At 58.3% G+C, this 14,742-nt stretch overlaps 1 protein-coding gene across 1 annotated transcript in view; it reads left to right on the top strand.

Annotated features, from left to right (window-relative positions):
• Positions 1–797: 797 nt before the first annotated feature.
• SCARA5 (scavenger receptor class A member 5) overlaps positions 798–14,742 on the top strand; it is a gene marked incomplete at its 5' end in the record, with an annotated part of 15,843 nt that continues 1,898 nt past the window's right edge. The window contains 4 exons of the mRNA XM_041486371.1: positions 798–1,229; positions 1,665–1,923; positions 5,716–5,796; positions 10,237–10,335. Of these exons, the coding sequence (XP_041342305.1) occupies positions 798–1,229; positions 1,665–1,923; positions 5,716–5,796; positions 10,237–10,335 (871 nt within the window). The remainder of the gene's footprint in view (positions 1,230–1,664; positions 1,924–5,715; positions 5,797–10,236; positions 10,336–14,742) is intronic.

Below are 14,742 nucleotides of genomic sequence, written 5' to 3'. Positions count from 1 at the left end.
TCGTCCTGTGCCAGGAGGAGAATCCCAGCCGGAATTCCGGGACAGGGATCGGGAAGATGCCTGGAAGAAGCTGATTCCAGCTTGGACAGGGCTCGGAGGGACGGGGGAGGAGTCGGGGTTGGAATGGGGTGGGATTGGAGGTCCCTTCCCACCCAAACCTCTCTGGGATTCTCTGGAGCTGCCGGGACGGATCCAGGCTGGAATTCTGTCCCAGCAGATAAATGATTTGGGAATGCGTCTCCAAGGGAAAAAAAATGGGATTCAGGGAATGCTTGGAGCCGCTTCCCGATCCCAGAGGGGCTCCAGGAGAGCTGGAATGTGGGAAAGGGCTGGAGGGCCAGGAGCCAGGGAATGGCTTCCAGTGGGAAAGGGGAGCTTGGGATGGTGGGATCTTGGGAAGGAATTCCCGGCTGGGCTGGAATTCCCAGAGAATCGCCAGGAGTGTCCAAGGAAAGGCCTGGGGTTGTGGGGTTAGAATGGGATGAAGGTCTGGGCTGGAATTCCCAGAGAATCCCTGGGATCCCTGTGACTATCCAAGGAAAGGTTGGATGGGCTTGGAGCACCCCAGGATGGTGGGAAGTGTCCCTGCCCAGGTGGAACGGGATGAGCTTCACGGTTCCTCCCCACCCAAACCATTCCAGGACCCCCCAGCCCTTCTCCAGCCCCCGACCTCCTTCCGCAGCCTCGGATTCCAGGAGGGGCTGACGGGCGGAACCTTCCGGGCTGGGAATTTTCCCTCCCCAGCCACCGAGGAACCGGGAATGTTCTCGGGAGGATCCCAGGGCTCCTCCTGACCGCTCTCCTGCCCCGCAGTGTCCCGGCCCCGGGCGTCCCCCGAGGAGCTGAAGGCGCTGCTGGCCAACGTCCAGCGGCTCAACGAGACCCTCCGCGACCTGCAGCTGCACCCGCTGCCCCCGCCGCCCGGCGGCGACCTCCTGGAGCACGTCTGGAGGCTGCAGGACCTGCTGCAGAACCACTCGGACTCGCTGCTGCTGCTGTCGGGCTCGCTGCAGCGGCTGCAGGGGCTCCTGCGGGGCCTGCAGGGCCAGGCCGGCCAGGCGGAGCGCTCGCTGGCGCGGCTGCGGGACTCGCTGGGCCGGCAGAGCGACGCGGCCCAGATGGAGCTGTCGCGGCTCTCGGTGGAGGCCAACAGCAGCCGGCTGCTCCTGGAGCACCACCAGCACCTCCTGGGCCACCTGGGCGGGCGGCTGGAGGCCCTGGGCGAGCAGGTGTGTTGCGGGGCGTTTTGGGGTGGGGGCACCCCGGAGGGTCCCCTAGGCTGGGAGTTGGCTGGCAGCAGCGGGCAGGCAAGGAGACTCCACACGGCTTTGGGGGTGCTGATCAGATGGAGGTTTATTTGGGGTTCCACCCCCGGGAACAGCATGGCTACCGAGGGAAAAGGGGGGAAGGGGGAAGGAGGGGGAGCCTCGGGGAGGGAAGGGGCAAGAGGAGGGGAAGAGGCTGAGAGAGAGGAAGGGCTAAGAACCCAACTGATTTTATAGCACAGCTTAAGAGGGGAACTGAAGTGGGCGCGGAATCACACTGGGCCAACGGGATGACAGGTACGGGATGGTTCAGGGCAGGAGCGCAGGCTTAGAATACACCGTACATTTCGGAGGGGTGAGACAGGGCATGCCGTTTAAATAAAACGGAATGCAACACAGGTGGCCGTTCTCGGCGGGGCCGTGGATTCCGTGAACCGCAGCTTCTCCTACGACGTCCGCGTGCAGCGCTCCCGGCTCCGGGACCTGCAGGGGCTCCTGGGCAACGCCAGCGCGGACGGGCGGAGGATGCGGGCGGCGCACGCGGCCATGGAGCGGCAGCTGAGGCTGGAGCTGGCCCTGCTCAACAACGTCACCGAGGAGCTGCGCCTGAAGGACTGGGAGCATTCCGTGGCGCTCCGGAACATCTCCGTCATCCGGGGTGAGCGGTGGGATCGGGAGCGGTCCCCGCGCTCCTCTGGGGGGTCAGCCCGTCAGGGATTGGAGAATCCCTGGGTTCTCCAGTTGGAGGACGACTCCGGTGGAGTTGTTGAGGTTGGAAAAGCTCTCCACGGTCATGGAGTCCAGCTGGCTGCCACCACTGATCCGTGTCCCCCCAAATCCATGTGGACTTTAATCCCAACAGGGATGGGGACTCCAAACCGCCCTGGGCCTGTTCCAATCCTTCACAGCCCTTTCCATGAAGGAATTGTTCCCAATATCCAGCTAAACGTTCCCTGGCACAGCCTGAGGCCGTTTCCTCATCCTGTTTCTTGTTTCCTGGGAGCAGATCCCGACTCTCACCCGGCTCCAACTGTTCATGGAGTTGTGGAGAGGGGAAAGGTCCCCCCTGAGCCTCCTTTTCTCCAGGCTGAGCCCCTTCCCAGCTCCCCCAGTCTCTGCTGGGGCTCCATTCCCTTCCCAGCTCCCTCAGCCTCTCCTGGGGCTCCATTCCCTTCCCAGCTCCCTCAGCCTCTCCTGGGGCTCCATTCCCTTCCCGGCTCCGTTCCCCGCCCTGGACACGCTCCAGCCCCTCCGGGTCTCTCCGGTTGGGAAGTTCCCGGATCCGCCCCCATCCATCCCCGCTCAGGTGTCTCCACCACCTTGGGCTCTCCGAACATTCCCCATCCATGGTTTGGAAGGAAGCTCCCAAGGTTCCCTCAAAGATCCCAGGAAATCCCAACCTCCCCTATCCCATCTTCTCCTCCTTTCCCACCCTCAGCCCTTCCCAAATCCCAGAATTATTTGGGCGGGAAGGGCTCTTAAATCCCGTCCCGTTCCAACTCCAACACCTTCCCCTGTCCCAGGCTGCTCCAAGCCCTGGCCTTGGACACTTCCAGGGATCCAGGGGCAGCCGCAGCTGCTCTGGGAATGCTGTGCCAGGGAGGGGGAGCCCAGGAGATCCCAGTGGGAGCTCCGGGCCGGAGCAGGACGTTGGGAGCAGCTCCTGTGCCCTTTTCCACCTGCTGCGCCTGCGGAGAGCCCGCGGGCTGGTGCTCATTCCCGGTGCTTCCAGATGGAATTCCAGCTGGAATTCCAAGGCCAGGGCTGGTGCCAAGGCACTTGTTCCCCTTTTCCAGCTGCTGGGCCGGAGGGGATGGACGTGGTTGATCCCCAGGAGATCCATCCCCCTGGAATACCAACAGCTCCTGGGGTGCTTCCCCTCATCCCTGGAGTTCATAGGCTCCCAATCCCTGTTTTTGGGATGCTGGGATCACCCTGCCCCCACTGCTTTGGTATTTCCCTATTTCCCCACTCCTCAGATCCCACTTTTCCCTCCCCATCCATGGGGATGACGTCACCTGCTCTGGGATGAAGCCACCAAGGGTGGGACCCGTCACGGAGCCCTGGAACCGCGTTATCCCAAAACAAACCCCTTCCCAAGGGCCGGCAGCGGATTTATCAGCCCTGACACATTCCTGGCATCCCAAACTTCCCTCCCCTCCCATCCCATGGATAATTCCTGGGGCCTCGTGCCCAGCTGGATTCGTCCCAGCTCCAGATGTCCTTGGGTGAGTCCGTTTTGTTCCCGGCTGGATTTGGCCAAGCCATTCCCTGCCTGCCTGGGGGGGCCCTCTTCCCTCTCCCCAAATCCTCGCCCATCCCAAGCTCCGGATCCTGGATCCTGGAATTGGGCGGGGGCAGATTGGGAAGATCCCAAGGCTCCTCTCCAGCACCCCAGGATTGCTCCCAGCGCCTCCCGTGGCTCGGGAAGGACAACACGGAGGAGTTTTGGGTCTTGGGAGAATTCCCGGGATCCGCTCGGTGGATTCCAGGGTGGGATGAGCAGGTCCCCAAGGTGACAGGAAGGTCCCATCCCTCAGGAAACGCCTCGTCCCGCTGGGATTGGAGGGTGGGAAGCAGGAATGGGATTTCCCGGGTGCGACCCTCGGGAGCTGTGGGGTGGGAGGAGCTGGGAATGCTCCGGAGCCTCTCCCAGCCGCCATTCCCGGTTTTCCTCCAGCCCAGCAGCTCCGTGTCCTGTCCCAAGAGCTGCTCCTGGCATGGGACCGTCCCTGGGAGCATTCCAGAAAAATCTGTGGCTGCCCCATCCCTGGAAGTGCCCATCCCAAGGTCCAGGGTCCATCCCAAGGGTTTGGGATCCTTTCTAAGGTCTGGGATCCATCCCAAGGATCTGGGGTCCATCCCTGGGATCTGGGGTCCATTCCCAGGATCCGGAGTCCTTTCCCAGGAACTGGGGTCCATCCCTGGGATCCGGAATCCATCCTTGGGGTCTGGGGTCCAGTCCCAGGATCCGGAGTCCATTCCCAGGAACTGGGGTCCATCCCTGGGATCTGGGGTCCATTCCCAGGATCCGGAGTCCATTCCCAGGAACTGGGGTCCATCCCTGGGATCCGGAATCCATCCTTGGGGTCTGGGGTCCTTTCCCAGGATCCAGAGTCCATTCCCAGGATCTGGAACCATCTCCAGGATCTGGGGTCCATTCCCGGGATCTGGGGTCCATCCCAAGGGTCTGGGGTCCATCCCTGGGATCCGGATTCCATCCCTGGGATCTGGGGTCCATTCCCAGGATCCAGAGTCCATTCCCAGGAACTGGGGTCCATCTCTGGGATCCGGAATCCATCCTTGGGGTCTGGGGTCCATTCCCAGGATCTGGAACCATCTCCAGGATCTGGGGTCCATTCCCAGGATCTGGGGTCCATCCTAAGGGTCTGGGGTCCATCCCTGGGATCCGGATTCCATCCCTGGGATCCGGAGCCCATTCCCGGGATCCGGAGTCCATCCCTCCATCCCCTCAGCCCCCCGAGCTGTTCATTCCCTGGGGAAGAGACAGCCAGGGCCAGTAATTCCATATTTCCCATCATCCTTTCCTATCCCAAAACGTTTCCCAGCCTTGACGTGGTTCAGGATCCCGCTCTGGATCCCACTCTGGATCCATCTCCAGATCCCACGGATTCCTACAGAGCATTCCCAGATCCCCATTCCTGATCCATTAAAACACATCCCTGCTCTTCCTGCCCCGTTTTCCAGCGCCCGGAGCTCTGCCTGGGTCTCAGCTTCCCGAGTTCCCGGCTTTCAGGATTTCTCGGAAAACATTTCCCAGTCCTCGCCCTGGATGGGTGGGAATGACCCTTCCCGGCCTCTCCCTGCCCTGGTTTCTCTCATCCCAGGAATATTTTTTTTCTTCCCCGCTATTTTTCTCTTCAAATTCCTTCTTCCCATTGTTTTGGCTCCCGATTGTTTTCAGCTTTTGGGATTTGAGCCTTTGCAGGATGAGGGATAAAACCCGGGATTGGGATTTTCTGCAAGTTCCTGGGATTTTACCAAAATCCCGCTGTCAATCCTCTCCTCAAGGATTGTCTCCAGAATTCCCAGAGGATCATCCCAGCTGGACAAATGGAAAGTGGTCCTGCCCCTGGATGATCCTTAACATCCTTTCCAACCCCCAAAATTCCAGGATTCTATGAATATTCCCAAAATGTGTATTTTCCCTGATTTCTTGCAATGATTTCACTGGGAATGTCCCAGCTTTTGGTCCAAAGGAAAATTCCCGAGTCGCGCTCAAGGTGGAGCTTCCAGGTGAATTTTCCCATCACTTGGAGCAGGTTGGTGGAATCCAGTTTGGAATTTAGGATCCACAAATCCCGGAAGTTTAAAATCATGGAAAACGGCTTTGTCCCGGCTTTGTTCCCACATTTCTCAGCGATCCCGGATCTCCTGCTGCGCATTCCCGACTCCGGGATGTGATTCCCGCCCTCCCCTTGTGTTCCAGGGCCACCGGGACCCAAAGGAGACCGAGGCACGGAAGGGATGGAGGGAGAGCCCGGCCTTCCCGGCCTTCCCGGGCTCCGAGGTAAGGAAAACATTCCCAAAATCCCCCCAGATCCCATCCTGAAATAACCCGGCTGATCCAAACCCAACGGGACAACTCCCGGTGATTCCCGACCCATCCCTTGGGACGTCCCAGCTCCTGAGGGACACGAGGATGGATCTGCTCTCCCGGATCCTGGAGCATCCATCCTGGAGGGAAAAACGTCATCGCCCACCCGGCTCCAGGAAATCCATGCTGACATTCCCAGATTTCCAGGGTGTCCCAGCCAGGCTGGAGCGGGAATTGGCCACCCCATTCCCAAACGGAGCCTTCCAAGGCACCAGGGCTGGAATTGCTGCTGGATCCCTCTGGCAGATCCCGGGAACCCGGCAGAGGGGCCTTGGCTCTGAGATTTTTCCAGAATTTTCTTTTTCCAACGTCAGCAATGCCAATTTTCCCCACCCCCCTTCTTAATTCCATTGTTTTTGGGAGGAACTTCATTGGAAGCCACCAGAGGACATTCCCACCCTGAGGAAGACTTGGCTCCAGCTGTTTCTGGTTTGAAGGAAACCTGGGAATGCTGCTCTGCTTCCAAGGGCTGGGAATGGTGGAGGTGGGGCAGGATCCCCCCGGGGACAACTTTGTCCTGTGGAGGTGACGGGATCCATCCCACTGGGATCCCGCAGGATGGAGCTCCAGGACCAGGACCAGGTTTGGATTCACATCCAGGTCCAGTTCCAGGAGCAGACCCAGATCCAGACCGAGATCCAGACCCAGATCCGGATCCAGACCCGGATCCGGACCCAGATCCAGACCCAGATCCAGACCCAGATCCGGACCCAGACCCAGATCCAGACCCAGATCCAAACCCAGACCCAGATGTGGATCCAGATCCAGACCCAGACCCAGATCCAGATCCAGACCCAGACCCAGTCCCAGACCCAGATCCAGACCCAGACCCAGACCCAGGCCCAGACCCAGACCCAGACCCAGGCCCAGACCCAGACCCAGATCCAGACCCAGACCCAGGCCCAGACCCAGACCCAGACCCAGATCCAGGCCCAGGCCCAGGCCCAGACCCAGACCCAGATGTGGATCCAGATCCGGATCCAGATCCAGGTTTGGACTCATACCCAGGTTAAAGTCTGGGTCCAGGTTCAGCTCCAGGTCTAAGTCCAGGTTCAGGTCCAAGTCCAGGCCCAGATGTCAATCCTGATCCGTGTCCAGTTCAATGTCCAAGACCTGGTCAAGGTCCAGGACCAGCTCCAGGACCGGATTCAGGTCCAGATTCAGATCTGGATCCACATCCACATTCAAGACCAGGTCCAGATCCAGGACCAGGATCAGGATCAGTTTCAGGACCAGGTCTGGATTCAGGTCCAGGTGAAGGTCCAGATCCTGATCCAAGTCCAGATTCAGATTTGGATCTGGATCCAGGTCTAGGTCCATATCCAGAACAAAGTCCAGGACCAGGTCCAGACCAGTCCCTGTTATCCCCTGCTCCAAACCCACCCCACAGGACTCTGGATGTCAGAGGCAGGTCCAGACCCAGACCCAGACCCAGACCCAGATCCAGACCCAGAGCCAGACCCAGACCCAGACCCAGATCCAGACCCAGACCCAGACCCAGACCCAGATCCAGACCCAGACCCAGACCCAGACCCAGATCCAGATCCAGACCCAGACCCAGATCCAGATCCAGACCCAGACTGAGATCCAGCTCCATGCCTGGAATCCTCTGCTCCAAGGATTCTGAGACACCGGACCTTGCTGGGACTGTCTTGGGCTCAAACCCTGGGATTTTGGGATCGCTCCTTCCCAGGCCCAGCCCAGCGAGGCAGAGCCAGCCTGGAAATCCGATCTCCCTCGGCCAGCCCCTCCAGCTGCCCGTGTTCCTTCTCCCTCCAGCTGGAATTTCTGGCACCCAGACCCAGACCCAGACCCAGATCCAAATCCAAACCCAGACCCAGATCCAGATACAGATCCAGACCCAGATCCAGACCCAGACCCAGATCCAGACCCAGATCCAGGCCCAGACCCAGACCCAGACCCAGATCCAAATCCAAACCCAGACCCAGATCCAGATACAGATCCAGACTGAGATCCAGACCCAGACCCAGATCCAGACCCAGACCCAGACCCAGACCCAGACTCAGACCCAGGTCCAGACCCAGACCCAGGTCCAGACCCAGGCCCAGGTCCAGACCCAGACCCAGATCCAGACCCAGATCCAGATCCAGACCGAGACCCAGATCCAGATCCAGACCGAGACCCAGATCCAGACCGAGACCCAGACCCAGACCCAGACCCAGATCCACATCCAGACCCAGATCCAGACCCAGACCCAGATCCAGACTCAGATCCAGCTCCAGCTCCAGCTCCATGCCTGGAATCCTCTGCTCCAAGGATTCTGAGACACCGGACCTTGCTGGGACTGTCTTGGGCTCAAACCCTGGGATTTTGGGATCGCTCCTTCCCAGGCCCAGCCCAGCGAGGCAGAGCCAGCCTGGAAATCCGATCTCCCTTGGCCAGCCCCTCCAGCTGCCCGTGTTCCTTCTCCCTCCAGCTGGAATTTCTGGCACTGACGGACTCGTGGCTGTTTTTCTTGGGTGTAACAACCCTCAGAATTATATTGGCTCTTTTCCTTGCTTTTTCTTTTTTTTCTCCCCCGTTTTTTTAATTGTTCAAACAGAAAAACAAAGCAATCCCAGGAGGGTTCCCCTTCAGGAAGAGTGGTGGGAAGAGCCAGGATTTTTAGGTCTTTTCCAGGAGTTTTTTGGGATGCAGGCACCACCCTTTGGATCTGAGAAGGTCGTGTTCAGGTGTATCCCTGGAAAATCTCCTTTTCCACAGAAAATCCCCTTTTCCATGGAAAAATCCTCTCTCCTGCCCCCACCCCACAGAAATCCAGGTCCTGATCCCTCCTCGGGACGGACACAGCAGGGAAAGATCGGAGCTGGGGATAATCCCTGCTGGAGCTGGGGCTGGAATTCCTCCTGGAGGATTTTTTTCCTCGTAAACTGGAGGAAAATCGTGACTGAGTTTGGAAAAGCCCGGCCCAGGCAGGGCGGGGGCAGCGGTGCCCGGGGAATCCAGGGCTCCCTCCACACGGACAGAGCCAGGCTTAGATCCTGGCGGAGCTTCGGATCCGAGCCCGGCTCAGGCTCGGGATCGATCCCGTGGGATCATCCCCAGGTCCCACAGATCCCGTCTCCAGCACAGGGTCCTTCCTCCATCCCACAGCCAGATCTGGATCCAGGTCCAGGTCCCAGCCGGGGTCCAGGACCAGATGTGGATCCAGGTCCAGGCCCAAGTCCAGATTTCAGACCCAGACCCAAATCCAGGTCCAGTTTCAGGACCAGAGCCAGATCCACAGCTGGATTCAGGTCCAGATCAAGGTTCAAGATCAGGACCAGATCCAGTTCCAGGACCAGGACCAGGTCCAGGATCAGATCCAGGTCCAGGTCCACGCCCAGGTCTATGTCCAGGTCCAGGTCCAGGTCCAGGTCCAGGTCCAGGTCCAGGAGCAGGTCCTGATCCAGGTCCATCTCCAGATCCACGTCCACGTCCAGGTCCAGGTCCAGGTCCAGGTCCAGGTCCAGGAGCAGATCCAGATCCAGGTCCAGGTCCAGGTCCAGGTCCAGGTCCAGGTCCAGGAGCAGGTCCTGATCCAGGTCCATCTCCAGATCCACGTCCACGTCCAGGTCCAGGTCCAGGTCCAGGAGCAGATCCAGATCCAGGTCCAGGTCCAGGTCCAGGTCCAGGTCCAGGAGCAGATCCAGATCCAGGTCCAGGTCCAGGTCCAGGAGCAGATCCAGGTCCAGGTCCAGGAGCAGATCTAGGTCCAGGTCCACGTCCAGGTCCAGGTCCAGGTCCAGGTCCAGGTCCACATCCAGATCCAGGTCCAGGTCTATGTCCAGGAGCAGATCCAGATCCAGGTCCAGGTCCAGGAGCAGGTCCACGTCCAGGTCCACATCCAGGTCCATGTCCATGTCCAGGTCCAGGTCCAGGTCCAGGTCCAGGAGCAGATCCAGATCCAGGTCCAGGTCCAGGTCCAGGTCCTACATGGGTGGAGGTGACCTCCAAGGTTCGGATGTGTCCCCTGTGCAGGAATTCCCAAACTCCAGCCCAATTCCCACCTCCCTGACATCAGGAATGCTCACACCAGGGGGTTCCATCCCTAAATCCTTCTCCAGCAAACATCCAGCCCCTTGGACAACATGGATCCTGGAGACCTGGGCCTCACGGGGGACACATCCCGGTTCCTTGGGATGGATCCTGGTTTTCCTTCCTTGATCTCCAGCTTTGGAGCCCAATTTACCTCCCTCCCAGCCTAAGGATGCTCAGGAATTCCTCAGCACCCAGATAAATCCGTTCTGGATCCCAGGAGAAGAATGGGCCGGACTCTGGGGTTTCCCAGTGTTCCCAGGCACATCGGGATTGCGGAATTCTGCTCATTTTGTGTCCCCATCCTCATTCCAGGGCTTCCCGGGGAGCGGGGACTGCCCGGCCCGCGCGGACTGAAGGGGGACCAGGGAGAGCTCGGCCCGCGCGGCCCCGTGGGAATGCGTGGGTTCAAAGGTACGGACGCGGATCCCGGCGGGAATCCAGCAACAGGTGGGCTCTGGAGATCCCGGGATGAGGGGCAGAGCCCTGGAAGGGAGACCGGGGCGTCCTCTGGCTCGGGAAGCAGCCGGATCTCCTGGAGGAACGGGAATCCCAACAATTCCCGCACCAGCGCCGTTCCATGGATTTGGGATGTCCCCCCATTCCATGGGGCTCCGCGGGAGCCTCCCGGGCTGTGCTCCCACGCCTGGCTCCGGCAGGGATTTGGGAATAACCTCCTGGTGTTTTCTGTTTGCTGCGGTTTCCCACATTCCCGGGAAAGCTGTGGGAGTAGGAAGTCAGGATTTAGCGGGACACGGCTATCCCTGGACACCTGGGACGGGAAATTCCCAGCTACAACCAAAACCAGGAATGAAAACCCCAAAAAATGCCCTTTGGGCCTCAGAATTCCTGCTGGAGAGGCAGGAAGGGAAAACACCCTGGGAAAAGCTGGGAATTGTAGGGAACAGAAAGCTGGAGGGGATTGGGACTGGGATTGGGATTGGGATTGGGATTGGGATTGGGATTGGGATTGGGACTGGAATTGGGATTGGGATTGGGATTGGAATTGGGATTGGGACTGGGATTGGGATTGGGACTGGGACTGGGTGGGAAGGGACCTTAAAGATCCTTGAATTCCACACCCTTCCACATCTTCCACTATCCCTGTTGCTCCAGGAGGTTGGAAAACCCCTGGATACATCCCCGGAGCACCAGGAATGTCGGGATTTTCTCACTGGCTCATGCCGAGAGCTCCTTAAATCCAGAAAATGATCCCAAAAATCCCCGGCTGGTTGGGTTGGGATTCGCCGGCCTGATGCTGGATCTGCTCTCCACGGAATCATGGAATTGTTGAGGTTGGAAAAGCTCTCCAAGTCCAACCATTCCCACCCCGATCCACATCTCCGAGTGCCACATCCCCACGGATTTGGATCCCTCGGGAATGCGGGCTCCGCCCCTGGACTCGATGGTCTCTGAGGGCTTTTCCAACCTCAACAATTCCATGAAAACCCCAAAGCCATTCCTGGATCCCATCCCCATCCCAGGGATCCCTGGTGTCCCACGCGGATGGGGGTCACTCCCCGGGCTCCGATGTGTCCCCCCAAAAATCCACCCCCACCTCCCTCCCCCCGGAGATCGGGAATGTCGGTTCCAGGGGTTCATCCGACCCCTTTTCCAATGAAATTCCAGCCCCTCTGGCAGCGCTCGGGCAGTTTATGGGATTCTCTGGAATTTACGGGAAACAGACCCGGGCCCGGGCCCGGATCCAAAGCCAGGCTTTGCCTTAAACCCCGGATTTCTGCAGGACCCTTCTCCAAGGAATTCCCGCCAAGGGAATTGCATCCCAGGAATCCTGGGATGGGGGTTTTAAGGGTGGAGGAGCCTCCTCATGGAAAATTCCAGGTTTAAAACTCTCCCGGAGCAGCTCCAACCTGGCAGAGGAACGGCAGATTCCCGAGTTCTTTTCCTTGTTGGTATTTTCCCATTTTCGATGGGTTTTTCCTCAAAATGACCCCGGTGGAGGATTTTTCTTCCTCGTTTCCAAATGGGAAAACATTATCCTGGGAAGTGAGGACAGGTCCGCGCTCCCACTTTTCCATGGAAAAGGCCGTGCAGGGAATACACTCAGGAGGAAAGAGCAGGAAAAACCCAAGCTGGGATCGGAATTCAGGGATAAATTTGGGGTGATAAGAGAAGATTCCTTCCGGAAAATCCCCAGGGAGGAGTTTTTTGGGAATGTTCCTGGAGGCAGAGCCTGATTCCACCCGGGATTGGTGGATTCTCCTGGGGCTTTTCCCAAGATTTTGGGATCCATCCCTCCCTGCAGATCCGTGGGAAGAGCTGAGGGTCTCCGTCACTGTCTGCGCCTACATTTGGTGCCCAATCCCAAAAAAAAAAATGGGAAAATGGCCTGGAATGCTTTGATGGTCGCTGGGGGAAGGCAGGATGGAGCGGGAGAGGCTTCTCCCAAATTCCCGGGCTCTGTCCCAGCCCCGAGGCTCCCTCCAGGCTCTCAGGGAATTGGATCCCATTTTTGGGATCTTCTCCAGCCCCGGCGCCTCAGGAGCTGAGTTATTCCCACCAGAAAATTCCTGGGAAGAGAAGAGAGTTGGGCAAGGGGGGAAGGAAGGAGCCAGAGGAGCTGTGGCTGCCCCTGGATCCCCGGGAGTGTCCCAGGAAAGGTTGGAGCACCCTGGGAATAGCGGGAGGTGTCGGGGTTGGAATGGGATGGGATTGAAGGTTCCTTCCCATCCAAACCATTCCGGGATTCCCGGATTGCTGCTGCTCGACGGAAACCGGGACAAGCTGGGGATTTGGGATTTTAGGATGGGAATCCTCTTCCACATTCCATGATCCTAGGGTGATCCAGCCTTTCCTTGGACACTGACAGGCATACAGGGATTTTCTGGGAATTCTGGACTCCAGGAAGGGTCTCCCTTCCCTTTTCCATCCCTGAATCCCATAAAAATCCCTGGGGATGGATCCTGAGTGTCCTTGATCCCAGAATCCCAGAATGGTCTGGGATGGGATCCATGGACCTTCAGTCTCACCCCAGGGACGCTTCCCACATCCCAGAGTGATCCAAATCCACCCTCGGGCACTGCCAGGGATCCAGGGATTCTCTGGGAATTCCAGCCCAGCCGGGAATTCCTTCCCAAGATCCCACCATCCCAAGCTCCCCTTTCCCACTGGAAGCCATTCCCTGGCTCCTGGCCCTCCAGCTCTTTCCCAAATCCCAGCTCTCCTGGAGCCTCTGGAAAAGGCTCCAAGGATTCCCTGGATCCTTCCCTGATCCAGCTGCACATTCCCAGCTCTCCCAGCCTGGCTCCAGGAGATCTCCGTGGCCTCCTCTGGAATTTCTCCTCCCGGAGTCAGGATCCCGGGGCCTCACCTGGGCAGGACCCTCCCCCTTTTCCTGCTGCCCCAGCTCCGGGATCATCCCAGGACAAATCCATTTCCCGGGATCCCTCCACCCCCTCTCCCGTCCCATTTTGGGGACGAACCCACCAAAACCCAGAACTGTCACTTCCCAATCCCGATTTCTGGATGCGAGGAGCCGGGGCTGCATCCCTGGCCCCATTCCCGGCAGTTTCCATCTGGATCCCATCAGCTCCATCCCTTTCCCCATCCCACACAGCCCGCGGGACCAATCCCGCTCTCCCGCAGCCTCCCAGGGAGCAGGCAGGAATTTCCTGCCCGGCTCTGGCTTTTTGGGATCGTTTCACATCCCATGTTTTCCTCTCTCCCGGATTTTCGGGTGTTGTTTGTTGTTCCTGGAGGCCAGAGCATCCCTGAGCTTTTCCTTGGGATCGGGCCAGGCTTGGCCAAGCCAGGATCAGCAAATCCCAGCCTGGGGTCCTGCTCAGGGCCGGGAAAAGCTGGGAATGAGGGAGGAGGAGGCTCCGGGAGAGCCAAGGAATGTCCGAGCTCGTTAGTGAGGTCATTAAGGGGATAGCAAACTATAATTGGGATATGGAATCATTCCCGGGATACCAAACTACGGCTGGGATATGGAATCATTCCCGGGATACCAAACCATGGCTGGGATATGGAATCATTCCCAGATACCAAACCATGGCTGGGATATGGAATCATTCCCGGGATACCAAACCATGGCTGGGATATGGAATCATTCCCGGGATACCAAACCATGGCTGGGATATGGAATCATTCCCGGGATACCAAACCATGGCTGGGATATGGAATCATTCCCGGGATACCAAACCATGGCTGGGATATGGAATCATTCCCGGGATACCAAACCATGGCTGGGATATGGAATCATTCCCAGATACCAAACCATGGCTGGGATATGGAATCATTCCCAGATACCAAACCATGGCTGGGATATGGAATCATTCCCAGATACCAAACCATGGCTGGGATATGGAATCATTCCCAGATACCAAACCACGGCTGGGATATGGAATCATTCCCAGATACCAAACCACGGCTGGGATATGGAATCATTCCCAGATACCAAACCACGGCTGGGATATGGAATCATTCCCAGATACCAAACCACGGCTGGGATATGGAATCATTCCCAGATACCAAACCACGGCTGGGATATGGAATCATTCCCAGATACCAAACCACGGCTGGGATATGGAATCATTCCCAGATACCAAACCACGGCTGGGATATGGAATCATTCCCAGATACCAAACCACGGCTGGGATATGGAATCATTCCCAGATACCAAACCACGGCTGGGATATGGAATCATTCCCAGATACCAAACCATGGCTGGGATATGGAATCATTCCCAGATACCAAACCATGGCTGGGATATGGAATCATTCCCAGATACCAAACCATGGCTGGGATATGGAATCATTCCCAGATACCAAACCATGGCTGGGATATGGAATCATTCCC

Source organism: Pyrgilauda ruficollis, unplaced genomic scaffold (assembly GCF_017590135.1).
Source record: "Pyrgilauda ruficollis isolate IOZ18807 unplaced genomic scaffold, ASM1759013v1 scaffold759, whole genome shotgun sequence".
NCBI classification, from domain to species: domain Eukaryota; kingdom Metazoa; phylum Chordata; class Aves; order Passeriformes; family Passeridae; genus Pyrgilauda; species Pyrgilauda ruficollis.
Note: the sequence above shows the minus strand (reverse complement) of the source record. Positions and strands in the feature narration are given on the sequence as shown.